We start from the raw sequence: 26,375 nt of genomic DNA on the forward strand, positions 1-26,375 counted from the left end.
ATGAGATGCCTCATCTCAGTCATCCCATTTAGTCCTAATGACCTATTGTTATTTATTCTTGTTAAGAGGATACCAAAGCTTAGAAGTTAAGCCCAATGTCATGTAAGACTGGAACAGAACTTAAGCTGTTAGCCACTCTGTCTCCTGGAGCACAGCCTTGGCCTCATGCCCCTGGCAGTCGCCAGCAGGTATGAGCTGTGGCTCCCCGAGAGCCCCTCTCCCTTCTAGCCCCCAAAGCCATGCCTTACCCTCCGCTGGGAACTCAGCGAGAAAAGAGCCCAGCTGAAAAATTAGGCCATGCAACCGAGCACACTACTTATTTTTTTATGACTAAGATTAACCTGACAACCATGCAAAACGTTGCAAACCTGTGTTGGCTGCAGATGTAATACCTCGCCCAGCCCACACAAATAATTCATGCTTCTGCATCGATGTCCAGAAAAAACAAATCAGCAAAAAGCTGGACTTGTGTGTGTGTGTGTGTGTGTGTGTGTGTGTGTGTAACAGCAGCCGTGTTTCCAGTGAAGCAGCATGCCGGAAATACCCAAGCTCCAGGACTGCAGATGTAGCATTTTGCAATTTTTTTTCTCTTAAAAGATTAAAGTATGGTTTCAAATGATTGAAGGTTGGTGGGAGGTGTAAATGTGGGCACTTGTCACATTAATTCTTCAGATGATTAAGTTCTTTTCCATTTCTTTAAAGCTGTTTGCAGTTGGGTTTGATGTCCTGGTTCTGGGTGAGTGTGTTGTGGCAGTTACCAAGGTGACTTTAGCTGACTTTCAACAATTTATTTTTCCCTCCAGCTTGAGATGCCTCTAGCCCAGTGTGCTGTTGATTCTTCTCTGCGAGCCCCTACCCCACCTCCCATGCTATTCATCAGCATTTTTGCCGGCACCATAGCGGCTGGGATCCTCTAGCAGGCCCCACCTGGCCAAGCCAAACCTCAGAACCTTTCAGGAGAATGGTGGTGTGTCTGGAAGCAGGAGCAGGTGGTCAGAGATGGCACAGGGGAGCGATTATGAGAGTCACCCCCTGGTTCTTTCGCTTAAACTCATTCTGAGCCCTTGGGCTTGTCCCCTCACCTCTGTGAGCCTCAGTTACCTTGTCCGTGAAAGAAGACTTGACAACAGAGCCTACCTTGTGCTTGCTGGGAGAAATCAGCGAGCGAACCTATGGCCTGAGCAGAGGGTTAGCACAGAGTAAGGGCTCAGGAAATATAGCTCAGGAAACACTGCTTCCTGAGTTCTGCTCTTGTTTGAGCCCTGAGGGCACCCCCTGTCTCCACTGAGCCCTCACCTGTCGCTGGTGCTTCCTTCAGAAGGGAGGGAGGTGCAGGAGTCCTGGTGAAGGGAAAGAGAGTTGGTTGGAAGTCCGAGGCTCCCATTCTGGCCCACCACAGACTTGCCCTGTGGCCTTGGATGTGTCACCCGCTCTCTTGTAAAGAAGAGCTAGATTAGGCCCGGCGCGGTGGCTCACGCCTGTAATCCCAGCCCTTTGGGAGGCCGAGGCGGGTGGATCATGAGGTCAAAAGATCGAGACCATCCTGGTCAACATGGTGAAACCCCGTCTCTACTAAAAATACAAAAAATTCGCTGGGCATGGTGGCGGGTGCCTGTAATCCCGGCTACTCAGGAGGCTGAGGCAGGAGAATTGCCTGAACCCAGGAGGCAGAGGTTGCAGTGAGCCGAGATTGCGCCATTGCACTCCAGCCTGGGTAACAGGAGCGAAACTCCGTCTCCAAAAAATAAATAAATAAATAAATAATTTTTAAAATTTAAAAAAAAAAAAAAAAGAGCTAGATTAAACAACCTCAGAGTTTCCTTCCAGTCCCGAATACTGTGACCCTCTTGGCCATAGCATTTGTCTCCTTCACAGGTCTTATGCAAGGGCGAAGCCAGGGGAAAAGGCAGTTTCAGAGCTGGCTTTAGGAAACCAGAGGAAGGGACCACTTTGTGAAGAAACAGTCCGATCCGGGGGTGAGTCCCCACAAGGAGAAGACCAGCAGGCAAGGATGGCCCGTGACCTCGGGGGCATGTTTAACCCGCTGCCACCACAGGGCCCTTGCTGGAAAGGGCCATCCTCTGTCTTTTGCCTGCTGATCCTACACCTTCCCCTGCGGAGGTGCCCTGTCTGTCTGGGTGCCACCCTGCCAGAGGGAGCTACCCGACACCCAGCCCTGCAGTGTGTGAGGAGGTTGGGCCTGCCCCTCAGTGGCTGTCCGGCTGTCATCCTGGGTGGCTCCTGCCTGCCACTTGAATGATAAATAACTAGAGCTTCTCACCCAGTTTTTGATGGACACTTGGGGAATTGTTCTGAGATTCGCAGCCCAAACCAGGATCCGGCCTTTTGAAAGAGATCAGTGGGTAACTCTTATTTCTGGCCGAGGCAGATTTGAGAGGTTGTCAGTGGGGGCAGCTGAATTTGAAAGAGCAAATCTTAGAATGCAAAGGGACTCCGTGGCCAAGCTGTGGGCCACACTGTTGGTGGGGAGCAGGCAGGAGGGAGTGTGGGGCAGCAGCGACAGCTCATGGTGCCAAGGCCACAGGAGGAATCTGGTATAGGCTCCTAGGGCCTTGAAGCCCAGCAGCGTAGGGGCCCGGTTCTGCTTTCCAGCCAGGCCCACTGGTCTGAATCCTAAGAGCCCGGCTTGTACTCGGCGGTGCAGATTATATTATCGTCTGGTTAGATGAAGGGTGTGAATGTCCCTGCAGCTCCTAGCCATTGGTGGAATGTGCATCCTCAAAGCCTTGAGGGTCACCTGGACAGAAACTCTTGGAGCCATATCTCATGGTGCTCAGAATTAGAGCTCTGAGGCTCCAGGGCAGGAGAGGAAGGGCTCCCAAAAGCTCCTGCTGATCACAGGGAGACAAGCCACTGTGCCATAAATTTTAATGTAGAACGTTGGGGCCAGGCGCAGTGGCTCACGCCTGTAATCTCAGCACTTTGGGAGACCAAGGCAGGTTGATCACCTGAGGTCAAGGGTTCGAAACCAGCCTGGCCAACATGGCGAAACCCCATCTCTACTAAAAATCAAAAATTAGCCAGGCATGATGGCGGTCGCGTGTAATCCCAGCTACTCAGGAAGCTAAGGCAGGAGAATGGCTTGAACCCGGGAGGTGAAGGTTGCAGTGAGCTGAGATTGCACCACTGTACTACAGCCTGGATAACAGAGCGAGACACCATCTTAAAAAAAAAAAAAAAAAAAAAAAAAGGCCGGGCACGGTGGCTCAAGCCTGTAATCCCAGCACTTTGGGAGGCCGAGGCAGGTGGATCACGAGATCAAGAGATCGAGACCATCCTGGTCAACATGGTGAAACCCCGTCTCTACTAAAAATACACAACATTAGCTGGGCATGGTGGCGCATGCCTGTAATGCCAGCTACTCAGGAGACTGAGGCAGGAGAATTGCCTGAACCCAGGAGGTGGAGGTTGCGCTGAGCCGAGATCGCGCCATTGCACTCCAGCCTGGGTAACAAGAGTGAAGCTCCGTCTCAAAAAAAAAAAAAAAAATGTTGGCCAAAGATGCAGGCTTTATAGAACCAGACCTACCTGAGACTAGATCTCACCTCCACCCACTCTCTGGCTGTGCAACCTGTGCAAATTACTAAGCCTGCCTATCCCCAGTTCCTCCTCTGTAAAAAAGAAAAGAATGGTGGCAGCTACCTCTTGGGAGCATTGTGAAGAGTAGCCAGTCAGTGAGAAGCGCTTGGTGAAGTGGCCGGCGCTTGCTAGGCATATACAAAATGGTTGCTGTCACCATCATTATCATCGGTCACCATTATTGTCTTTATTACTCAGGAGCCTAGACAGAGACTCCCATCCTGCTCCTCCCTGAGCTTTTTACCTTGTGCTGAACGTTTTCCTGCGCTTGCTTCACAGGAGCCGTAAAGACAGCCTGGAAAGTGACAGCTCCACGGCCATCATTCCCCATGAGCTCATTCGCACACGGCAGCTCGAGAGTGTACATCTGAAATTCAACCAGGAGTCCGGAGCCCTCATTCCTCTCTGCCTAAGGTGAGAGAGACAGCCCTGCCACACAGCTCACCCCACAGCACCCAGCTCAGCCTCCAGGGGATACTTCAGAACCTTCCCAGCCCCCTCCCCTAGCAGACATCCTTGAGCCTCTAGAGAGCCACCAGGCCCGTGCTTGCTGTCTCCTGGTGAGGCTGAGGTGCCTGTTGGCAGCCCACACACCTAAGCAGGCTGGGGCTCAGGGAGGGAGAAGAGAGCTACTCCACTTGGGGCCTGTTTTAGAGCCCGGGTTCTGTGAACTGAGCAGTCACCCCCATGTCATTGGGCCATGCAGTGTTCTCCCTGCCCAAGCCTCTGGTGGGCCTAGGTGGTGAGAAGTCAACCATCCTTCCTAGAGAGGGGCTCTCTTCTCTGTATCCCCTGTCTAGCCCAGAGCAGCGACAGCCCCCAGTGGGCCCAGCATTGTAGCCAGAGAGCCCCACTGATCTCTGACTGCTTGCTTGACAGACCTTCCTCGTTTTCAAGTTCTGGAGTCAGAATCCACAGGGAATAGGCACTAAAGAACTCTCCTTTGTCCAGAGAAGTGTTCCTCGGGCCTGTTCCCCTGAGGAAGGCTCTGTGACCTAGGGAGTCTCAGGTGCCCCCAGCCACCCACAAGTCCAGGGTCAGGGATGGCAGGGTCCCCAGAAGCACTGGTTTGTCAGGGCAGGGTTGGGTGGGTTGGGCTCTATTTTCTCCTGCTTGCTGCTTTTCCCATGGAAAACACTCAGTTCTAAAACCCAGTGGCCAGTCCAGCAAACTCCTTGAGGGACCAGGAAGCCCAGCTGTGTCCCTTCTGCTTCTGTCCACAGTGCCAGAGCCCAGCCCTCTGGCCAGAACTCAGCTCTGTGCTCAGGGCGGCTGCATGGCTGCATCTACAGCTGGCTCCCCTACAGCCACAGGGCTCCACCCACACTCTGAGCAGCAGAGGCTCTAAGAGTAACTCTAAACTCACAGAACAGTGACAGGGAAGAAGACTTGCACAGTGGGGACTCTCCCCACTGTCCCCAGCACCTGGGTGTGAGTTTGAAGGGTAACCAGCCTTGGCCAGCCACCCTGGGCAGCAGACAGAGAGCAAGTGGCCAGAATGAACAAGATCTGGCAGGGCCCACCACCACCCCACAGCCACATCCTCCCCAGCCACTTATCTGGCCGAGGCCCAGGGCCTTTTGACTGGTGAAGGGTTAATTGGAGGCAGCCTGAGAAGGCAGCCACAGGTTCTGCTTCCTTCACTGATGGGTGGCTCTGCCCATTGGCTGCCCCTGCTTGCCCCTCCCCCAGGTATATTTCCAGACTAGGGATTAACAGTAACTTCTGTGGGGCCGGGCATGGTGGCTCAAGCCTGTAATCCCAGCACTTTGGGAGGCCGAGGCGAGTGGATCAAGAGGTCAAGAGATCGAGACCATCCTGGTCAACATGGTGAAACCCCGTCTCTACTAAAAGTAAAAATTAGCTGGGCATGGTGGCACGTGCCTGTAATCCCAGCTACTCAGGAGGCTGAGACAGGAGAATTGCCTGAACCCAGGAGGCGGAGGTTGCGGTGAGCCGAGATCGCGCCATTGCACTCCAGCCTGGGTAACAAGAGCGAAACTCCGTCTCAAAAAAAAAAAAAAAAAAAAAAAACGTAACTTCTGTGGCTCCCTGAGTGACCCCACATGGCTTCAGTTTGCTTGCTTGCTTTTTTTTTTTAAGATGTGCTATGGCTTTTGGACCAGCCACTTAAATGTTATGGGAAAACCCAGATGCAGGTGGAAGATTCTGCCCTGGTCACTGTAGTGTCCCACTGGAGAGGCACTATCCCATCATCCCAGGGAAACTTGTCTAGACACTACTTCACCTCCATCCCCAATGGGGGATGTGACCCCCTCTTACATCTGGGCATGACCTTTGGCACATTGCTACGTTTTCTCTCTGGCCTCAGTTTTCCTTAGGGAGGTGAACCCCACGACCTCTGGAGGGCTTTTGAACTCTGATCTAGAGTGTTTTCTGCTAGCTTTGAACACTTTGAAAGAATGACCTTAGAGAACTTGTGAAGGGGGCTTCTCTTTGAAATGAACATGTTTGGATACAGTCCTCTGTTAGTGGGCAGGTGGGCAGCCAGGAGGGCATTTACCAGGCACCCTGTCCCGTGGAGCATAGTACCCACTGTTCCAGAGCCTTGGCCAGGCCTGCTGCGCTTGGAACTGTTTCCAGGCCCAGCTCCTCACTGTCTCCATGTTCCCACCCCCAGGGGCAGGCTCCTGCATGGACGGCACTTTACATATAAAAGTATCACAGGGGACATGGCCATCACGTTTGTCTCCACGGGAGTAGAAGGCGCCTTTGCCACAGAGGAGCATCCTTACGCGGCTCATGGACCCTGGTTACAAGTGAGAAGGCCCTTCTTCTACTCCCTTCCTTCCTTCCATAGGCTCTTCCTTGCTCACCCCTCCTCTTCTCCCTTGGCAACTCTTGGTGGCGCCCCTTCCAGAGGGGCTGGTCATGAATGCCTCTTGGATTCAGGGCCCAAGGCCTGTGTGTGGATGTGGAGTATAGATGCCGTTGTCCACTGCAGCAGTTCCAGGAGCACTTCCTGGCCTTTTCCCCCTGTCACCTGAGACACAAGTGTTAACTCTCCAGGCCCTGGCTATTGGTAATTCTGTTTCCTGTGGAAATCTAGGTTGGAAGGCTATAAGAATTTCTGAACCCTGGGTAAACCAAGGTACAAGAAGTCAAGGGTAATGCAAGATGGGAGGATATGTGGAGGCCAGTCTCCAGTGGCTACATGGAAATCCCACCAGAATTCAGACAGTGGCATGCGTGCCTGGACCAGGGGCTGGGCAGGCCTCAGTGGGATGAGCCTCCCCTTCCCATCCTTTCTAATGGCCCTCCTATTCCTCCTGAGCGTGTGTGACCAGAGACCTGCTGGCTTGTCCAGAGCACTTTGTCCTTCCTTTGCTCTTCCGGCTGTAGCAAGCTTCAGAGCTGATGCCAAGTAGGGTACAGAGACCTCAGAGCCATAGGCCTCCTTCCAGGCCCCACCCCACCCCACCCCACCCGCGCCCCCGTCCCGGGTCTCTAACGGGTGCTCAGCCTGCTTGACCACACTCCCGAGTGTCTTGGAAGGACAACATCTTTTTTTGGCATTTGTTTGTTTGTTAAGGGTGGAGAGAGGATTGAACACTTTAACTCACCTCGCTCACATGTATCAAGAAAGGGAACCTGATGAGCCTAAAGGTGGCCATACCTGGTTTGCGATGTATTGGAGAGGCATGTGGCATTACGGTAGAGGGGAAGAGAATGATGCTGGGTTTTGTGGGTTTCACCCAGTCTGGGGAGTCTGTGAAGCACACGTACTCAATACAGAAACACTTCTTATGGCTGCATGTCTACAGAATTTCTCCTCCTTCAGGCCAGGCCCCTCTTCTCCCCCACCACCAAAATACTAACCCTTAATTAAAACAAACAGCAAACAAAGGACACCAACCACACTCCCCAGACTAAGCTGAGATAGAAATGGAAGCTAGTGCTTTAGGGATATTGTGTTCCATAAATTATCTTGCCTTTTTCCACTGTTGTTATTATATCGTTTCATAACAAAATTACTTTGAACCATAAAGTTATAAATACATTTTAAAAGTCCCACTTGGTAACATTAGATTTCGGTCCATGTGGTGTTGGTAGTTACTGTAACAAAAGCTGTGAAGCGTAATATTTGAAATTAGCCCAGCACAAGTAGAAAGGGCCTCCCCCCCATTCCCCACCCCCAGCCATGTCCTGGGCTGCTACCCCTGCCCCTGTGGAGAACAGGGAGGGAGGAGGCCTGTCTCCTGGGCAGAGCTGCTGGGGAGGCTGAAGGTAAGGACCAGCCCCTGAGAGTTCACAGGTCATCATTCCTAAATGTCTCCAGGTAGCAAGTGTGTGCATGTGCGTGTGTGTGTGCGCGTGCGCATATTTGTGTATGTGTGTTTATTAAAGGTTCAAGCACGTTTTCCTGGGACAGCAGGGGCTGGGGCCTTCCCAAACTGCAGGATACATTCTACCCAGTTCGGTTTCCTATCTGACCCTATCCTTGGAGCTCTCTCCTCCCCTCCTGGAACGTCCTCCTGCCCTGAGGGAGGTTAGTCAGTGTCTCTGATTTTCAGCAGCTCAGGAAGCTTGTCCCCCACAGGACTCAGCAGATGTCATGTTGCCCCTCAGTCCACTGAAAGCCCTTCGGACCCAACCCCATTTCCTCAAGCCCCTGACCTCGTAGCTGCTGGGGTTCCCACTCCCAGTGCCACAATCCCCTCACGTCCCTGGCAGCCCCTCAGTGAGCTTGAGGCTCAGCACCCGCTGGCTCCCCAGCACATGGTCCCCTCCCATGGGCTGTTGCCCAGGGAACCAGGGCACGGTGGGAACGAGCTGCTGGCCTCGGCATGTTTCAATAAAGTTGCTGTGCTGGGAGCTGCTCAATCAAAGGCCTGTGTTATGGGCTCATTATTGTGGTCTGCCACGGGGCCCAGCTCACAGGAGAGCTCCCGGGAAGGCTGGCGGAGGCCCCACTCCCCAAGCACCCACCCTTGATCACCAAGGGGTTTCTCAGGCCCTTTCCAAGGAGCCCTGGGAAACCCTCTGACCCTGCTCCCAGCCGGATTCTCAACGGTGGAGCCAACACCCACACCAGCCCTCCTCCCCCTGCCAGGCAGTCAGCACTTTCTGCCTCTGACTGCCAGCCAGCCTCCCCCATTAGGGTCTTGCCACTGTGGTCACAGGCAGCTCCCTCGCCTGTGGGAACCTGGGTTTGTAATTACTTGTGGGCCTCTAGGCCTCGCTCTGGGGCTGGCTGTCTCCCTGGGAGTCTGCAGGACCTCCTAGAGGCCTGGGGTTAGACTTGCAGTCGCCAGTGAGGGCCACTCCACTGGGCCAAGGAGAGCCATAGGCTCCTCAGGAGGGGACCCCAGCACGGAGAGGCCTGCCTTTGCTCACTGCAGGCATCTCTCGCTCGCGCCCCCAGGGTTCCGGGGTGTCTCCTGGGGCCTTGTGTGCCCAGACCTGTTGGGCGCAGAGGAGTAGGAAGGAGCAGAATCCAAGAGACGCAGGACATAAAGAGACCCAGTCTTCTGTTCTCTTGACTGCTGCCAGAACTCTCCCGTTGGTCCCAGCTGAAACGGAGGGGCTGGGATAACTTTGTTACAGCAACCCTGGCACCTTGTTCTGGGCACCAGCCCAGACTCGTTATCTCTTGGGAGAAAGTGTGGCAGAGACACCCTGCATGAGGGAAGAGTGACAAAAGAGAGGCCAAGAGGAAAAGGCAGAAGGTTCGGAAACCCAAGTCCCTTTCCAGAGCCTGTGGAATGGCCCCAGACAGGCCTCCACACCCACCTGCTCCACCACTTCCCCATCAGTCCAGACCCAGGAGAGTCTGGACCCCAGCATGTGGCAGAGCAGGGCCGTCTGCAGCCCCAGGTGGAGCACAGTGGACACTCCCTACTTCATGGAGGATCTGGAGGTGCAGGAAGCCAGCTCCAGTTCCACAGGCTTTCACTCCAGGGAACGACGCCTTGGTCTGCCCTGCCATTTGCTGTTTTCATCCTTGCTGAGACTGTAAAGCTTACCAGCCAACTCCGGAGCTGTGCAGGAGGCTCTTCAGTCCCTGGGAGGGGACCTGCCAAGGTCTGCTCCTGCACCTCCTTCCCCCAGCATTCCCTCATCCTAGTGGCTTTAACAAGCCTCTCTCCCTTGAGCCTGTCAACACTGGGCTGTTAGTCTTCTGAGCGGGAGCCTGGCCCAGAGCTGAGGCGTTCATCCGTCCCCAGCCAGGGTTGATCTGAAGTCTCAGCCCCAGCGGTCACATAGGGGTCACATCACCAAATATGAGAATATTGTTTTAGGCCCCGCAATGCTTTCTCAGCTGTGTGGTGTCTGACAGCTCACCCAGGTGTCACCCCCAGTCCCAGCCATTCTCTGCCAGCCCTGATGGAAAGCCGCAGGCTCGGGAGAAAACGCCCAGCAGCTGTTCCAAGTGGGCTCTGCTGCTCCAGGCCAGGATTGGGAGCTGCTGCCGAGCTCTCCTCTGGACAAGCCCTGCCTTCTGCCACCCATTTGGATATTGCACAGAAGATGACTTGGGAATCCCCAGTCCATTCCCTGGGTATCTCCTCTTTGGCGCCTCTACTATTCCTCCTCCTACTGGTGAACCCAGCCATATCTGTTCTCCCTGGAGACCTTTGCTTGGACTGCCCCAGGGACCTTGTTGTCCAGGGGGATGCCCTTTCAGGTTTAGAACCCAGCAGTGTGCCTGGGGAAGTGCCTTTCCTTGTAGGAAAGGACTGTGATGCCCCACTGTGTTCCTGGCAGCCCACAGCCAGAGCAGGAGTCTGAGCCTGCTTCTGGCCACCAAAGCCAACTTTTCACCACCCACTGAGAAAATATGAGCGAGATCTGTGCCCCCACTGCAGCCCGATACCTGCCGCACCACATACCTCTGCCCTTGATCTGGGTGGGAGGTGTTCTCCAAGCTGTTTTCTGGCTTTTGTCTGGTCTGTGGAGGGGGTTGGGAGGGAAGGGATGCAGACAGGACTGTTTCCTTGTCCCTACCTCCTCCACTGCCATTGCGGGTGCCAGAGCAGCTCCTTGGCAGGCTCTTCCACTGTAAACAACACATTTCCTTCCCTGAGAGGAGGAAAGGGAGGGAGAAGAAAGCCAAACTTGTTGGGAAGCAAGAACAACATGTCAACATGATGAACAAACAAGGCCTTGGACAAAGTGTGGATTGTCATACCAAGGGGAAGGAGTGGGCATTGTCAGCCACTCTTTGCAGACTCAGAAATATCATTGACCACAGACATTTGAATCGGCGTCAGATCTGCAGCAGCTGGGCTCCTGCCTGCACACAGCCTGGCCTGCCCAGGGCAGGCACTGACACAAGATCACTTTTCGGGTTCCTTTCTGGAACTTGCTGGGACCTGGGGAATTGGGAGGTTGTTGACAATCCTCCCTTACCATCACCAGGCAAGCTAGTTAAGGCAGCTGGTGTGAGCTCATTAGAGTAGCTGCTGGCCTAGATTCCAAGCCCCCTCCCTGGCCAAAGGTGGGAATTAGGGGTGACCAGGGTCCATTGCTCCCCTGGCAGCTCAGCCAGTTTGATGGTGGTGGAGCTAGAGCCACCAAGTCACCCTTGTCGGTTAAGCCTGTGCCCAAACCCCGTTTTCCTGTGGGCCTGAGTATTTCCCCAGCAGCCCTACCATGATCTTGTGGGGCACCTCTTAAAAATACCAATGCCTTGGCTTTGCCCCAGCGTATTCTGATTCAGGAGGTATGAATGGGGCCTAGCCTCCCCATATTTTCAGAAGCTTCCCAGGGGAGTGTGCTGCTCAGATTGGTTGGGGGGGGTCTTCCTCTCTAGATGGACTCCTCCCTCTGAGAGCTGTTTGTGCACAAACATAAGTGTTTTCTGCCTTGCTCTTGGTAAGTGCAAATATCAGTGAGTGCTGTTATCAGTCTTTATACTGCTACCTTCTGGGCTAGAGAACTGTCAAGATATATGTATTCACTAGGCTGGCCTTGGAATTTGCCCCACTGTCCCCACTTGGGAACCATCTCTGGGCATGGCGTGCCTTCCTTTCCAGTTGGCCAGTCTGGCGTTTTAGCACTCTCAGGTCTCCAGCCTTCTATTTTTTTTTTTTTTTTTGAGACGGAGCCTCACTCTGTCACCCAGGCTGGAGTGCAGTGGTGCAATTTCAGCTCACTGCAACCTCCTCCTCTCAGGTTCAAGCAATTCTCCTGCCTCAGCTTCTTGAGTAGCTGGGACTACAGGCATGTGCCACCACGCCTGGCTAATTTTTTTGTATTTTTAGTAGAGACAGGGTTTCACCATGTTAGCCAGGATGGTCTCGATCTCCTGACTTCAAGAACTGCCCTCATCAGCCTCCCAAAGGGCTGAGATTACAGGCACGAGCCACCTCGCCCAGCCGTCCAGCCTTTTTAAGTTGAGCAGGAGGCCAGGAGATACGTGGCCGGTAGAGTTTGGGACTGCTGATTTTCCAGGTCATTGGTAAAAAACAAAGCTATGTTCACCTCCTTCATCAGCAGACAGATAAGTCATCCCCAAATATACAGGCTTCTAGGGTTGGGGTGTCTTCCCCAGACAGGAAAAAAAGCATCCTCTACCACCATGAGGTCAGATAGCTGCTCCTCTAAAGCCCAGAGGCTTGAGCCAGGCACAGTGGCTCACACCTGTAATCCCAGCACTTTGGGAGGCCAAGTGGGGTGGATCATTTGAAGTCAGGAGTTCGAGACCGGCCAGGCCAACATAGCAAAACCCTGTCTCTACTAAAAATGGAAAAATTGACGGAGACCATCCTGGCCAACGTGGTGAAACACTGTTTCTACTAAAAATACAAAAATTTGGCCGGGCGCGGTGGCTCAAGCCTGTAATCCCAGCACTTTGGGAGGCCGAGGCGGGTGGATCACGAGGTCGAGAGATCGAGACCATCCTGGTCAACATGGTGAAACCCCGTCTCTACCAAAAATACAAAAAATTAGCTGGGCATGGTGGCGCATGCCTGTAATCCCAGCTACTCAGGAGGCTGAGGCAGGAGAATTGCCTGAACCCAGGAGGCGGAGGTTGCGGTGAGCCGAGATTGCGCCATTGCACTCCAGCCTGGGTAACAAGAGCGAAACTCCGTCTCATAAAAAAAAAAAAAAAAAAAAAAAAAAAAAAAAAAATACAAAAATTTAGCCGGGCATTTGGCACCTGCCTGTAGTCCCAGCTACTTGGGAGGCTGAGGCAGAAGAATTGCTTGAACCCGGGAGGCAGAGGTTGCAGTGTGCCGAGACTGCACCACTGTGCTCCAGCCTGGTAACAGAGCAAGACTCTGTCTCAAAAAAAAAAAAAAGGAAAAATTAGGCCGGATGTAGTGGCTTACGTCTGTAATCCCAGCACTTTGGGAGGCCAAGGCGGGTGGGTCACAGGTCAAGAGTTCGAGACCAGCCTGACAAACATGGTGAAACCCCATCTCTACTAATATTAGCCAGGCGTGGTGGCATGTGCCTATAGTCCCAGCTACTGGGGAGGCTGAGACAGGAGAATCGCTTGATCCTGGGAGGCGGAGGTTGCAGTTTGCCCACATCTCACCATTGCACTCCAGCCTGGGCGACAGAGAGAGAGAGACTCTGACTAAAAAAGAAAAAAAAAAAAATTAGTGAGATGTGGTGACAGTCTCCTGTAATCCCAGCTACTTAGAGGCTGAGGCAGGAGAATTACTTGAACCCAGGAGGTGGAGGTTGCAGTGAGCCGAGATTGTGCCACTGCACTCTAGCCTGGATGACAGAGCAAGACTCCGTCTAAAAAATAAAAGTCCAGCGCCTTGTCTCCTCTGGGTACCTACGCTTGGGCAAAGTGGGGATGATAGTCACCTCCCTAGCAGGACTGCCACAAGGATTCAACTAAATGACACTGATCAAGCTCTTAGCACAGCACCTGGCACATGGGGCAGGTACTGATTCTGCCATTGGCCATTTTTACTGTCATTTTTATCATCATCATTCCCATTATTTGTAGCAGAGCCAAGCAGCTCCGTAGGGACCCAGTGAGCTTCAGGAGTGCCAAGCCCCAGAACTGCACAGGCTTTTCCCACAGTTGCATCACAAGGGCGACTCTGTTACTCAGGAGAGCTCCCAGGAGCTGCCCCATCTTGGCTGTCTATCTCCAGTGTCCTGTTGATAAGATCTGTTAACATTCTCAGCTCCAGGTTTGAAATATACAAAGAACAGGGCCTGTTTGTTCAATCCAAGCTTCTAAGGTTTAACTCCCAAAGGAAATTAAATTAGGTGCCTGGAGCTATGACAGTCCGTCGTGTTTCTTTGCAGAGAATGTCACCCTTAATATCATGCAGGTCTCATGTATAATTTTTCCCCTTTAATTCTTTTTAAATAATGTGAAGTTGCCAGCAGGAACCAGCAAATCACCAAAAGCGAAAATGGAGGAGCAACTAGGGTTTGTCCTTGTTTTTGATCTGGCCATTCCCTCCCCAACTGAGCCCAAAATAAGTCCACACACATAGTGGTTGCTCTACTAAAAGCCACTATACCTCACCCTCTCCCTAGCATCAGTTCCAGACCTTTGTCAGAGGAGCCAGCTTAGAATGAACTCAGTGTTGGTGGTATTACATTTCCTTGAAGAGTAACTCTGGTGTCTAACTGGGTGGCCACAGCCCCTGTGAACCCTCGCCCCTCTTCCTGTCCTCCCTCCTACCCCATCTCACCCTTAGCACTTGTTATAATCCTAGATCTATATACTGACCTGGCAGAAAGCCCCTCCCTCCAAGTTATTTGTGAGTTAGAAATTAGCCCGGCCCAGACTGGAGTCATTGTAATATAATTGGGTTTTAGGTATGCTTGTGTTTGTGCTAGCATTTGCAGAGATGGCAGTGAGCCCCGGAAATGCCAAAAATATGAATGGGACTTTTGTACTACTTCAGCAGACTGGTGATAACTGGTGAGGAAACTCTGAACTTTTGGGGAGGACTCCTGGGATAAGAGAGTAGGAGGAGCAAGAGCTTGGGCTATGGGAGAGGTAGGTGTAAATCTGGAGTCTGTGGGCAGAGTCGGCCAGCCCCACTTTGGGGAATTAGAACTGTAGGGATGCACCTCCCCCAGCTTTGCCAACTTTGCCTTTCCTGTTCTGTCTCTAAGCCTTGTCTCTGTCCTCAGTCAGGGCCCTAGCTCCTAGAACAGAGTTTGGTGAGGAGATGCGGACTGATGGTCAGAGCTATTTTGTAGCTGCTGTGGGCTTGGAGCCTGGGAAGGCTGGGTCTCCTGTCTCCTTGCCAGCCAAGGGAGGGTGCCTGTCCTGGTGGGAAATGGGTTGCCTTCATGCCTGTATCCCTGGAAGAATGAATAGAGGAGTCAGTGTGCTGGGGGTGAGAGTTCAGCATTCTGGAGCAGTACTTCAGGCACTAACTTGAGAGGCCAGACAGGACCAGGATACGGTCTTAGCCACTCACAAGCCATGTGACACTGAGCAAATTACATAACCTGCCTGTGTCTCAGTTTCCTCCACTGTAAGACAGGGAGATGAGCAGTTAGCATGCCCCGTATGATAATAGCTTTTCTGCTCACTTGGGAGTAGTGTTCTTATTCCTCACTCCCTCCTCTACCCTGTCCACTTCCTGCTTTGGAGACCTCCATCCTTCGAGGTCCCGAGCCGTACCGCTTGCTCACTTTCCTTGTTAATCTCACAGTGTGGAAACTTTTGTTCTTGGCAGCTGACAATTCCCAGGGGAAACCTGGTGGGTATTTTTCAAGTTCTCAATTCTCCTCCTCACAGGGAGGGTTTCCCCTCAGAAGAGCCCCTCATCTGGATCTTCACCCCATCATCTTTCTTCCTTTGTGCCCTACCTGGGTGCTCAGAGTATGCGGGAGGAGACAGGTAGAGCTGTGGCCTGGGGGTACAGAAGGGTCTGCAGCTCGGGGAGGCCGGGAGGCCCTGAGGACGAGGACAGAGAGAGGGAGGGGTGAAGGAAGGGGTCAGGGTTGGAAGAGGAAAGATCCTCAGCCAGGGCCTGGTGGGGTGCAGACCTCAGGTCAGTTTGGCCTGGCTCTGCATAGCAGCCTGACCAGAGGGGTGGGTGGGGAAAATGACTCATCAGATTGAGGAAGATCTGGTTTTAGAGGCCCTGAGAGTCCTTGGACATTGGTATTGGCTGTGAAAACTTCTTTAGCAGATGAAGGTGGTAGTTGTGCTAGCCAAATAGTGGGGCCAGACTCAGCATCAAAGCGAGAGGCAATGAGGCGTCAGACTAGAACAGCAGCGTGGAACGCTGGGAGGCGACCTAGAGAAGAGGACTCTCAAAGAAGCCTGGAGGAACTCAGTGGCTGATCGAGCCCAGCAGGGCACTGGCTTGGGAGCTTCCATCCTTGGAGGACGTAGCTACCCTGAATGGGAATGGAAGTGGGGAGTCCCTTTGTCATCTGTAAAATGAGAGACGTTGGTCCACAGTCTCCAGGTTCTCTAGCTCAGACATTCTTGGATGTACCTTCCGGGGCATTTCCAGATTCCAGACAGGGCTTGTATTCCAAATTCAGACAGATTCCTTTTGTCCTGCCACGGTGTGGGGGCAGAGGCGGACCCGCGAGCCTGACTGGGCAGCAGCTTCCCCGCCCTCGGCCCTGCTCTTCCCTGCGATTGCACTACACTGTGCAGGAGGCCTGGGCAACTGCAACAGGGGCTTTTTCCCTCATCAATATATTTTTAATTGAAATGTTTTTTCCTTTTAATTTTTCTTTTTTTTGTTCCTCTTTTTTCCTGATGTAACCTTTTTACCAGCCCCACCAGTGTTATCTCCCCTCCGGGAGCAGCATTCCCAGACCTCCCAATGTCCTCCCTCCCGTCCCCATTGTCCCCAGACCCCTTTCCTTCTCTGTCCCTGTCTGATCTTGTAGGGAGGTGGAGGGAATGGGGGGGAAATGACAGTTGGGGACAGGCCTCAAACACTTCCCTCTGTCCCTTGAACAAATCACAGTGAGCTCATCTCTCCTTCATGGTCAGAAGAGAAGTCTAAAGCTTGGTGCTTGGCAAAAGATCATATATTAAAAATAATAATAATAAAAGCCTGCCTTGTACCTTCACAGATTCTGTTGACCGAAGAGTTTGTAGAGAAAATGTTGGAGGATTTAGAAGATTTGACTTCTCCAGAGGAAGTAAGCTTGTTTGACTTTCCCTGACAGCGGGTCCCGGCTCTGGGACCATGTGTGTGCAAACGTGTGTGTGTGTGTGTTCACGTGTGCTTGCATGTATTTGTGTGGCTACATCTGTGGGCTCCTCTCCAAGGTGCAGGGATAGGCTGGAGAAGAGACTGTAGATTTCTCTTCTATTTCTATGCACGCCACCCCCCCATTCCCTGCCCTACCCCCAGCCCTTGTAAGGACACCCAGCAAATTGTCCAAATTGCCAGCTCCTAAGAACCTCATTGAAGAGGAAGCCAGGGCCTTCAGGCTAGTTCAAGTTCTCCCCAGCCCCTGCTGTTCCCTGGCAGGTTCTGAACAGAAAGCCCATGTCTGCTGCCAGAGAACATTCCACTGGGGAGTTCTGGTGGGCAGCAAGGGACTCCTGCCCTCGCCTTGGGCCACCCAGGAGCCACTCTCCCTGCTTCCTTCTCCAGCCGTGAGCTGTCCCCTCTTAGTCCCCCTCATCCAGCCGTGGCTCAGAGCCAGAGGAGCTGGCAGGCCAGCTGTGGTTGTGCCTTCTCCAGCTACTCCTCTGGGGTAGAGGAATGGAGTCCATAATCCCCTTTGTTTTTTCTCCCTTGTTCCCAGCATTCTCATTCGCAGGGACTTACCTCATCCTGGAAAGTCCCTTCCCCTCCCCCTGCTCCTGCCCCTAGCACCCCAGCAGGATGGGAGCCTTTCTGGCCTCAGTGCCCCATGCGTTAGTGAACATTAGCAGGCTGGCTGGGCCTCTGGAGAGCCCTCCTGGGCCCTGCCCTGCCTGTGACAGAGACAGACCCTTCCCTTGCCCTGTCTGCCAGGAAATGTGCTTGGGAGAGAACTCTGCCTCCCAGGGGCCAGGCTTTCTAGCCAGAGGGAGGCCAAGCAGGAGCTAGGTTCCAGCCAGGGCTGGAGCTTCCAGCTGCCAGGGCTCCCCAGGCGGCACCAACCAGGACACAGAGGACTCTGACGTTCAGGAAGCTGAGGGGAGTGCACAGGGTGGGACCGTCCAGGCCAGGTCTCCAGGTGGACAGGAACTCCCCAGAGCCAGGGGTCACCAGAGCAGAGCAGTGTCTCTTCTGCCCTCTGGGATGCAGCTTGAGAAATCAGTTCATTTATACATTCGAAAGTCATCAAGCACCCAGTCCGTGCCAGCCAATCAACCCCCACAAGTCGCTGGTCCCTGAGTCCCGGCTCCCCATTCAGTCAGACCAGAGCCAGCTGCCCAGAAGCGCTTCCGGAGAGGCCCTGTCGCACTGGGATGGCACTGTGCCAGGCTGCTGCTCTGAGCTTGGGTGTTAAGGGGGTAGGAGGGGAACAGTCCAGGCAAGAGGGATAGAAGCCAGGGGGAGCAGAGGAAAGTAGGTCACTGAAAATGACTTTTTTCTTTTTTTTTTTTTTTGAGACAGTTTCACTCTTGTTACCCAGGCTGGAGTGCCATGGCGCGATCTCGGCTCACCGCAACCTCCGCCTCCTGGGTTCAGGCAATTCTGCTGCCTCAGCCTCCCGAGTAGCTGGGATTACAGGCACGCGCCACCATGCCCAGCTAATTTTTTGTATCTTTAGTAGAGACGGGGTTTCACCATGTTGACCAGGATGGTCTCGATCTCTCGACCTCGTGATCCACCCGCCTCGGCCTCCCAAAGTGCTGGGATTACAGGCTTGAGCCACCGCGCCCGGCCTGACTTTTTTCTTTTTTACCTTGTCTGTCCAGAGGCTGTCCCCACTCCCTGCCCCACTCACCACTTTGGTCCTGGCAGAGATAGTCCCCCCAGCAGAGAGAGGGAAGAGGGAGGTAGCCATGAAAGGTCAGGCTTGTCTGCCTCCAGCCCCAGCCCCAGGCAGGTGGAAAGCACTGTTCTCTCCTTTCCACCCTGCACTGACTTCCAGTCTAGCCAAGTTAGAAAAGACAGACCCTGTGTCTAAGTTCCAGCATCAGTCCCAGGCAGTGAGCATTTATTGAGCACCAGCTATATGCCAGACTGCTTCCAAAGTCCTACTGTAAAGAAGGAATCCCTTCCCCAACCAGAGGCTCCCAGGTGAACAGGAGAAATAGAACTGTAGGCCAATCAGTGATTCCTGGGGCAGGGTGGGAGACATGTGGCTGTCCTTGCCCACTGCTGGGATCACTCTGAGGCTGGTAACCCTGGGAAGCGGTGCGAATGAACATGGGGAACAGGGTGGGGACTGGCCCCCTCTTGCGGCTCCGCAAGGCCAAAGGGATCACCTCAAGCCCACTCTTCTGTACCCACCAAGGCTGCAAGTGGGGTTCTGACTTTGGGGCCGAGCTAGGGCCTCTTTCCCTTTAGAGCCTTTGGCCAAGGTTACAAAGAACAGGTTCCAGGGTTCTTCCTGCACTATCCTCTGAAAGAGAGGCCATGGCAATGACAGAGCTCTGGCCACTTCCCCACAGCCTCCAGACCCTCCCCCAGCCCCCATCTTCCAGCCCTAGGGCCTCAGGGAGCAGATTCCTTACATGCCTGTGGCCAGAGGCAGAACGAAGGAAGTGAGCAAGAGGGAGGTCAGCTTAGTGGAAAAAGGAGGAGAAAACGCCCTCCTCCAACCTGGCTAATTATTGGCAGGCCGTGGGGAAAGAAGAGGTCACCCACTACAGCCATTTGAGCCCAGCCTCCCACCTGGGTCTAGCATTTGAGAAGGAAGCCAGGCATCCCGCGGCCCATCCTATCCCTGGCTTCCCGGACAGGCCTGGGCAGTCTGGAAAGAGCACGGTGGATTCCGCTAATTACTCACACTCCTGGTCTGTGCTTGCTCCCTCCACAGTTCAAACTTCCCAAAGAGTACAGCTGGCCTGAAAAGAAGCTGAAGGTCTCCATCCTGCCTGACATGGTATTCGACAGTCCGCTACACTAGCCTGGGCTGGGCCCTGCAGGGGCCAGCAGGGAGCCCAGCTGCTCCCCAGTGACTTCCAGTGTAACAGTTGTGTCAACGAGATCCCCACAAATAAAAGGACAAGTGTGAGGAGGACTGCGCAGCACCACCCCGTAGCCCAGTGGGGTGCAATGCACAGACCACGGGCCCCCATCTCACCTCCAGCTCAGGGGCTGCACCCCCCCACCCCCCATGGCTAAGCCCTGCAACCCATCAGGCCAGTAAGCGGGCAAATGCAGACCCTCCCTGACTGCTGCCTGAATAGATTCTGGTCTGAGGTTTGACTCTGGACCCTGGCTGTGCCCCTAGGTGGAGACAGGCCTCATTCTCACCTACCCCGTGCCGCACAGCAGGAGGTGGGTGCCGCACAGCAGGAGGTGGGCGGACAGCCCAGGTGCAGAGCAGAGCATGTGGATGCACCGCCCAGCTCAGCTCTGGAAGCCTTTGCTACTCAAGCTTCTCTGGCCATGGAACAATTCCTCTGATCGTGTTTGGTTTTCTTCTTCCTTATTTTATTTTGTAGAAACCGGATGGTATTTTATTGCTCTGCAAAGATGTCCAGAAGCCATGTATATAATGTTTTTTAAACAGAACTTTATTCCCCATTGAACTTTCCCATTCTCTGACAGAGGCCCAGGGCTGTATGTCTCCCTGGACTGCCACGACAGAAGGTGCTTGGTGTTCGCCTGCCAGCCCCAGAGCCCTGGAGGAGCCGGCTGCAAAGACAGGCTTTTCTTCTCAGCTGGGCCTGGCAGAGCCTGGGGCCGGGGGAGAGTGGAGACACCAACTTGTGCAGCTTTGAGCCTAGTTTAGCTGGGGCCAGGGAGGGGGGCTACTGTTTTCAAGTGAATGGGTCTCAAAGACTTGGTGACCCCAGCCTCATCTTCTAGGCCTTTTCCACCCAACCAGGCCTGCCTGGGAGAGGGTGAGCTTCAGCATGTCACACACTGCCACTCAGGGCCTGGGTCTCCAGCTCTGTAACCAGTCCCGTCTCATTTCCCCAGTGCCTGGGCCTACCAGTCTCAGGCTGTAGGACTGGCTTACTAAAACTGAAAACTCTGCCTCTCAACATCTCTTTCACTTTGGTTTTGCTAACACTGCTCTCTGCTGCCCTCCCATCCTCCCCGTATCCATCCATGCCCTGCCCTGTCTTTCAATCTCCACTCCTCATCCCGCCTCCTTTCCAGCATCCTGGCCTCTCATGGTCATCAGCCCTTCACCCCCAGTGCTGCAGATCTTGCAGTCTGCCTTCCGGAAGCCAGCCTTATCTCTACCCCGTGGATTTGGAGTTCCTCCCGGCTTGTTTCCCACTCCTGACCTGGAACTAGCAAGCCCCTTCCCACCTTCTAACCCCCAAATCTAGGGACTGCTGTAATACTTCAGGATCACTTTCCACCTCTTCAAAGCAAATCATGACTACGCAGGGCTCCTCATGGCTCCCATCTGCCTCTGCTACACACACAGGCACCACCAGGGATGCCACAGGAGCGCCCCCAGGGGTATGAGGGCACCAGCTGGGTTCTCTAGGGACAGGAGTTGGACCTCCCTGGAGCCACTAGGCCTGGCCTCTGCACATCCTCAGGGCTATCCAGTTAACTCCATCAAGCTCAGAGCTACAAGGCACATCAGCCTGGAGTATTTGGGAGAGACTGGCTCCAGGTCCCCACCAGCCAAGATGCAAGCCACTCGGAACCTCATGTCGGCAGCTGTGCCTCTACTGCCCTGAGGACTTTTCAGAGGGAGCCCTACTGGCCTTCACCCACCACAGCAGCCCTTCCTCTGAAGCTCTTATCTTCTGACATTTCACAGGCAGAGAAGTGCCATCAGTTTGCCACACTGACCAGCCTCTACCTGCACTCTGTCTTGCTGGAGACCGGCCTGAGGGTCCCCCGCTGCAGTTCACCCTGCTTCCGTCTGTGGTTGGGTGGGGAGGGGCATTTTCTGAGCTAAGCTTTGTCATCAGCTTATGAAGCACCTGGTCGGCAACTTGCCCCAGGCCTGGAAGGCGTTTGCAGACTGAAGGTAGGCACCAGCCAGCATGTGGACCTGTTCCAGGGGAGCAAGGAAAGGAGGAAGTGGGTGAGCTCCGAGATGATGAGCACATGAAGCCTGTGGCCCCTTGGTACCCATGCTATTTCAGGGAGCCTCGTGTACATCCAAGATCCTGCAGGGGCCAGGCTTCGTCTCACTGGCTCTGGGGACTGGGCAGGGCATCACGCATCTCTGACCAGGCCTCCTTTCCCATGGGCATTGGTGCCTGCCAGAGGTGTCTCAGGCTGCTGGCTTAGTGACAGAGGACCCTCAAAGATCAAGCCAGGCTGACCTTGGACCCTGCCCAGCACGGCTTCTGGCACAGGATGCTAGGTGAATGTACCCGATTTTCCCTCCCTACAGCTCTGTGAGAGCCCCTGACCTTGTAGTGGGTGGAAGAGGCAAGGGGCCTCCCTCCCTAAATCTGCCTCTTTCTGCAGGCTGCTTGGAGATTTGCCTAGTCCTACCCAGCCCCCCAGGTCCCTGGTGCTAGAGCTTCTGAGAAGGGCCTTTCCCTTGCTGTCTCCTGCTGTATAAGGCAGGCTCCCGTGGCTCCGCTGGCCCAGAGTGGGCTGCAGGAGGACCACAGACCCAGCTGCCATTCTGAGGGTTTGGGGAGGCTTGTGCGAGGTCTCAGGCCTGGCTGGGGAGCTCATGCCTCTTCCTGCCCATCTTCCTCTTCCAAGGGCAGCGCTCCAAGGCAGGGACTGGGGAAGCTGAAGGGAGAGTCTAAAAGGGCTAGAGCATTTAAAAAAATAGATACAGGGTCTTGAGACTGGGGTTTCGGATTGAGTTGCAAGCAGGGAGAAAACCTGAAGGTCGGTGCCCCTATGGGGCAGGCCAGTAAAGAATTTCCTTTACTGTATTTTTTTATCCGGTCTTCCCTCTCTGGCTTCTAGGATGTCCACGCCAGATGAGGTGCCTGGGTCCCTGTTACAAGTCAGGAGCCCTGTAGAGAGACCCCTCCTTTTGTACAAGTACCTGAATGCTGCAACGAGCAGATTTTTGTAAATTTTATATTAGTTTTTAATGTCAGTGGCGACTCGGTTCCTGGGGCTGCAGCCAGCCTGGGACTTTTGTAAGAATTTTTGGGTGACTCACTTAGATGTTTCCTTCTTGCCCCCTCTTCCTCTGTGTAATCTAAGTGCATTAAACATCTTTGCAGAAGTGCCTGGGTTGTGTGCTCATTTCTGGCTGCGTGGAGTAGTGGAGCAGGAAGCCCGGGGCCCTGGCAGAGGGAGTGGGTTTGAGGCCCCCGGCGTTGTCGGGATTGGAGGAGGTGCCGAGGAGTGGGATTGCACAGCTGGTGGCTCTTCAGTCATGCAGAAATGACTTTCCAGGGACAGGCTCTCCCTCACCCGGTCCTGAATTCCTCTAAGGTCAACGGGGTAGGATCAAGGAGCAGTCTGGGGAGATGAGTGGGTGGGTGAAGACCCTCTTCCTGCTACTTCATCCTTCTACCCTCCTCTCACCAAAAACCCCTTTCACCTTAGGAAGAGGGGCCCTCCTCATCTCCTTTGGGTCCTTGCTCCAGCTTCCTCTCATATGACATCTAAATTCCACTTCCTAATCCAGGGCCCGGGGGCAGGATCCAGATAGAAGGGCCATTCAGAAGCAGCCCACCTGCCCTAGCAACTCCACTGGGCTGGGAGCAGAGGGAGGTAGTGGGTATCTTCTTTCCAGCCTAGCTCCTGCCTCTCCATGGCCAGGAGGCAGCAAAACAGCCCAGTGCCCGGTGCGGGAAGGCGCTGTGCTGGGGGAGAAGGCATTAGCCTGGCAGGCATGAGGGCTGCACCCAGAAAGAGTTCTTGGAACCTGCGAGCACCCGGGCCCTCACACATTCATTCCCTTCTGGTTTTCTGTCCTGGGGAGTGGCAGGGGATTCTGCTGGGGCTGGGGCTGGGGCAGAGGTCCTAGAACATCATAAGCAACAGAGAGGGGGTGTCAGCTCCTATGAGGGGGCTTTTACCTCCTGTCCCTTCTGTGAGACCTAGCCACGTGGGGGGCCTTTGCTGAGGGGTCCACACTCCTTCCCCTGCAGCCTCACTAAACTCTCGAACTGAGCAGTGCAGCAGGTCTTGTCTAGGGTCCTCAGTCCCTCTGGTGGTCAGAACGAGGAGGTGGGGAGGGTAGGAAGTCAGGCTGACAACCCCAGGGTGACCTAGGCCCCACTGTTCCCTTTTCTCCCTGGAGACTGGGGATTGGAGGAGGTATCCTCCTCCTCATCTGACTTTAGCCTACAGGGACTCAGGGTCCGGGTGAAGTTCTTGCCCCAGAGAATGCAGAATAGCAAGATCCTCTGTTTAGGTTGTTCTGCGAGACAACACCAGGCTGAGGCTGTTTCTGGAAAGAGAAGTGCTCCTGGGCCTAGAGCAGAGACCCTAGAATTGGGCAGGAGAGAGGTCTACCATGCCATCTGTAATGTCTCCTCCAGAAAGTCCTATGGACTTTCCTCCCAGGTGCCTGCTTTGCCTCATCTGGGGATGCTGGGGGCCCTGGGGAGGGAGTCACACAGGCTTCAGGGGGGCTGGGGAGCCTGAGAGATTTGCCAAACTGGCCTGACCAGAAGAAGAATGCAAGCTACAAGTGACTCAACCCAGCCTGCCAGGCACTGAGGCCGAGGCAGGCTTCAAGGGGGTAGGTGGTGGGGAGGCCAGGGTGGGGTGATTTGCTGGGCAGGGGAAAGGGTAAGCCAGCCTGCAGGGGCAGGTCGGGATGTGGCCTGAGAGGGGCAGACATCTCCAGGCCCCCTCCAGAGGGCATGGTGGGACTGACCCGTCCCTTCCTTTCTTCCTTATTGCCAGGAAGTCTGGGAGAGAGCTGAGGGCAGCTTGGGGAAGGAGCAGCTGACTGCTGGTGGGTGTCCATGGCTTGAATGGGCATGGCTCTCCAAGCAACCTGCAGGGCAAGGGAGACTTTGAGGAGGCTATGATGAAAGTAGCGGTCTTATTGGGGCCAGAGAACTGAGGACAGAGACCTTGTTCCTTGTTTTTCCAATCTCACCCACCCAACCCCACACCCCATCTCAGTACCATGAGAGCCCTGGAAGGATACAGAATGGAGCTTTTGGGTCTCAACCTTTACAAGACAAAGGAAGGCCAACCATGCATTGTCGAGCCTCTACAATAACACTGTGGGAACCAACTAGAAAATGTTCCATTGTTCTTTCAACAAGTGTGTGCAGGCACACTGTTACATACTGGGACGCTGGACACAGGATCTGCCTTAAGAGGCTCAAAGTACAGTGAGGGGAAGTAGACAAGGAAACAGATACTTACGAGGAAGAACCATCAAAGAGGAAGGCAGTAAGCTGCTTCCTGTCCTACCCCAGCTCCACCACTTACCAGGGTGACTTCAGACAGGGGCCTAACCCAATCTGGAGAGATTAAAAAAGGCTCCCTGAACAAGCAACATCTAAGCTACAACCTAAAGGATGCTTAAGGATGAGTTGAGTAGAACAAGAGGAAGCTTTACTTTCATAAGCTCTCCAGGCAGTCAGAACAACAAGGGTAGAAGCCTTAAAACTCTGCTTTGGGAACTAGAGTGCAAACTGCCTGCAACATATGGTTTAAGGCATCAAGCTTTCATTTTAGGACCATCTCCTTGACTGCTGGATGGAAAATGTTTTGAAAGGGAGGACGAATGAAGGCAAGGTGACCAGTGATGCCTTCATCAGGGTAGAAGCAGTAGGGATGGAGAGAATGGGATCCATTCATTGATTCAACAAATATTTATTGGGCATCTACTGTGTGCTAGGTCCCATCTTAGGCACCACAGATAATAGCATTAAAGAAAATACCTTCTTTCACAGATCTTATATTTTAATGATGGGTGACAGATAATAATTTTATTTTTGTTGTTGTTGTTGTTTTGAGATAGTGTTTCGCTCTTGTTGCCCAGGCTGGAGTGCAATGGTGTGATCTCAGCTCGCCACAACCTCTGCCTCTCGGGTTCAAGCCATTCTCCTGCCTCAGCCTCCTCAGTAGCCGGGATTACAGGCATGCACCACCACACCCAGCTAATTTTGTATTTTTGATAGAGATGGGGTTTCTCCATGTTGGTCAAGCTGGTCTCAAACTCCTGACCTCAGGTGATCCACCTGCCTCGGCCTCCCAAAGTGCTGGGATTACAGGCATGAGCCACCACACCCGGCAATTTTTTTTTTTTTTTTTTTTGAGACGGAGTTTCGCTCTTGTTACCCAGGCTGGATTGCAATGGCGCGATCTCGGCTCGCCGCAACCTCCGCCTCCTGGGTTCAGGCAATTCTCCTGCCTCAGCCTCCTGAGTAGCTGGGATTACAGGCACGTGCCACCATGCCCAGCTAATTTTTTGTATCTTTAGTAGAAACGGGGTTTCACCATGTTGACCGGGATGGTCTCGATCTCTCGACCTCGTGATCCACCCACCTCAGCCTCCCAAAGTGCTGGGATTACAGGCTTGAGCCACCGCGCCCGGCTTTTTTTTTTTTTTTTTTTTTTTTTTGAGACAGAGATTCACTCTCGTTGCCTAGGTTGGAGTAGGCGACACTGTAACCTCCACCTCCCAGTTTCAAGCAATTCTCCTGCCTCAGCCTCCTAAGTAACTAGGATTACAGGCACCTGCCACCACGCCCAGCTAATAGTAGAGATGGGGTTTCACCATGTTGGCTAAGCTGGTCTTGGACTCCTGACCTCAGGTGATCCACCCACCTCAGCCTCCTAAAGTGCTGGGATTATAGGCGTGACCGACCATACCCGGCCAGATAATTTTCAAAAGGAGGATATATCATACAAGAG

At 53.7% G+C, this 26,375-nt stretch overlaps 1 protein-coding gene across 3 annotated transcripts in view; it reads left to right on the plus strand.

The window, feature by feature from the left end:
* Nucleotides 1-22,771, plus strand: part of SUFU (SUFU negative regulator of hedgehog signaling) — a 133,116-nt gene extending 110,345 nt beyond the window's left edge. For 2 of the 3 annotated variants that reach the window (XM_010333128.3, XM_010333129.3), the window contains exons 9-12: nt 3,880-4,014; nt 6,242-6,380; nt 16,606-16,674; nt 19,462-22,771. In XM_010333128.3, coding sequence (XP_010331430.2) covers nt 3,880-4,014; nt 6,242-6,380; nt 16,606-16,674; nt 19,462-19,551 — 433 coding nt within the window. In that variant the 3' untranslated portion in view covers nt 19,552-22,771. Of the gene's footprint in view, nt 1-3,879; nt 4,015-6,241; nt 6,381-9,817; nt 9,820-15,154; nt 15,264-16,605; nt 16,675-19,461 lie in introns of all 3 variants that reach the window. The other variant, XM_039465238.2, reaches the window with a different exon arrangement.
* Nucleotides 22,772-26,375: the final 3,604 nt, after the last annotated feature.

Source organism: Saimiri boliviensis, chromosome 12, assembly GCF_048565385.1.
Source record: "Saimiri boliviensis isolate mSaiBol1 chromosome 12, mSaiBol1.pri, whole genome shotgun sequence".
Taxonomy (NCBI): domain Eukaryota; kingdom Metazoa; phylum Chordata; class Mammalia; order Primates; family Cebidae; genus Saimiri; species Saimiri boliviensis.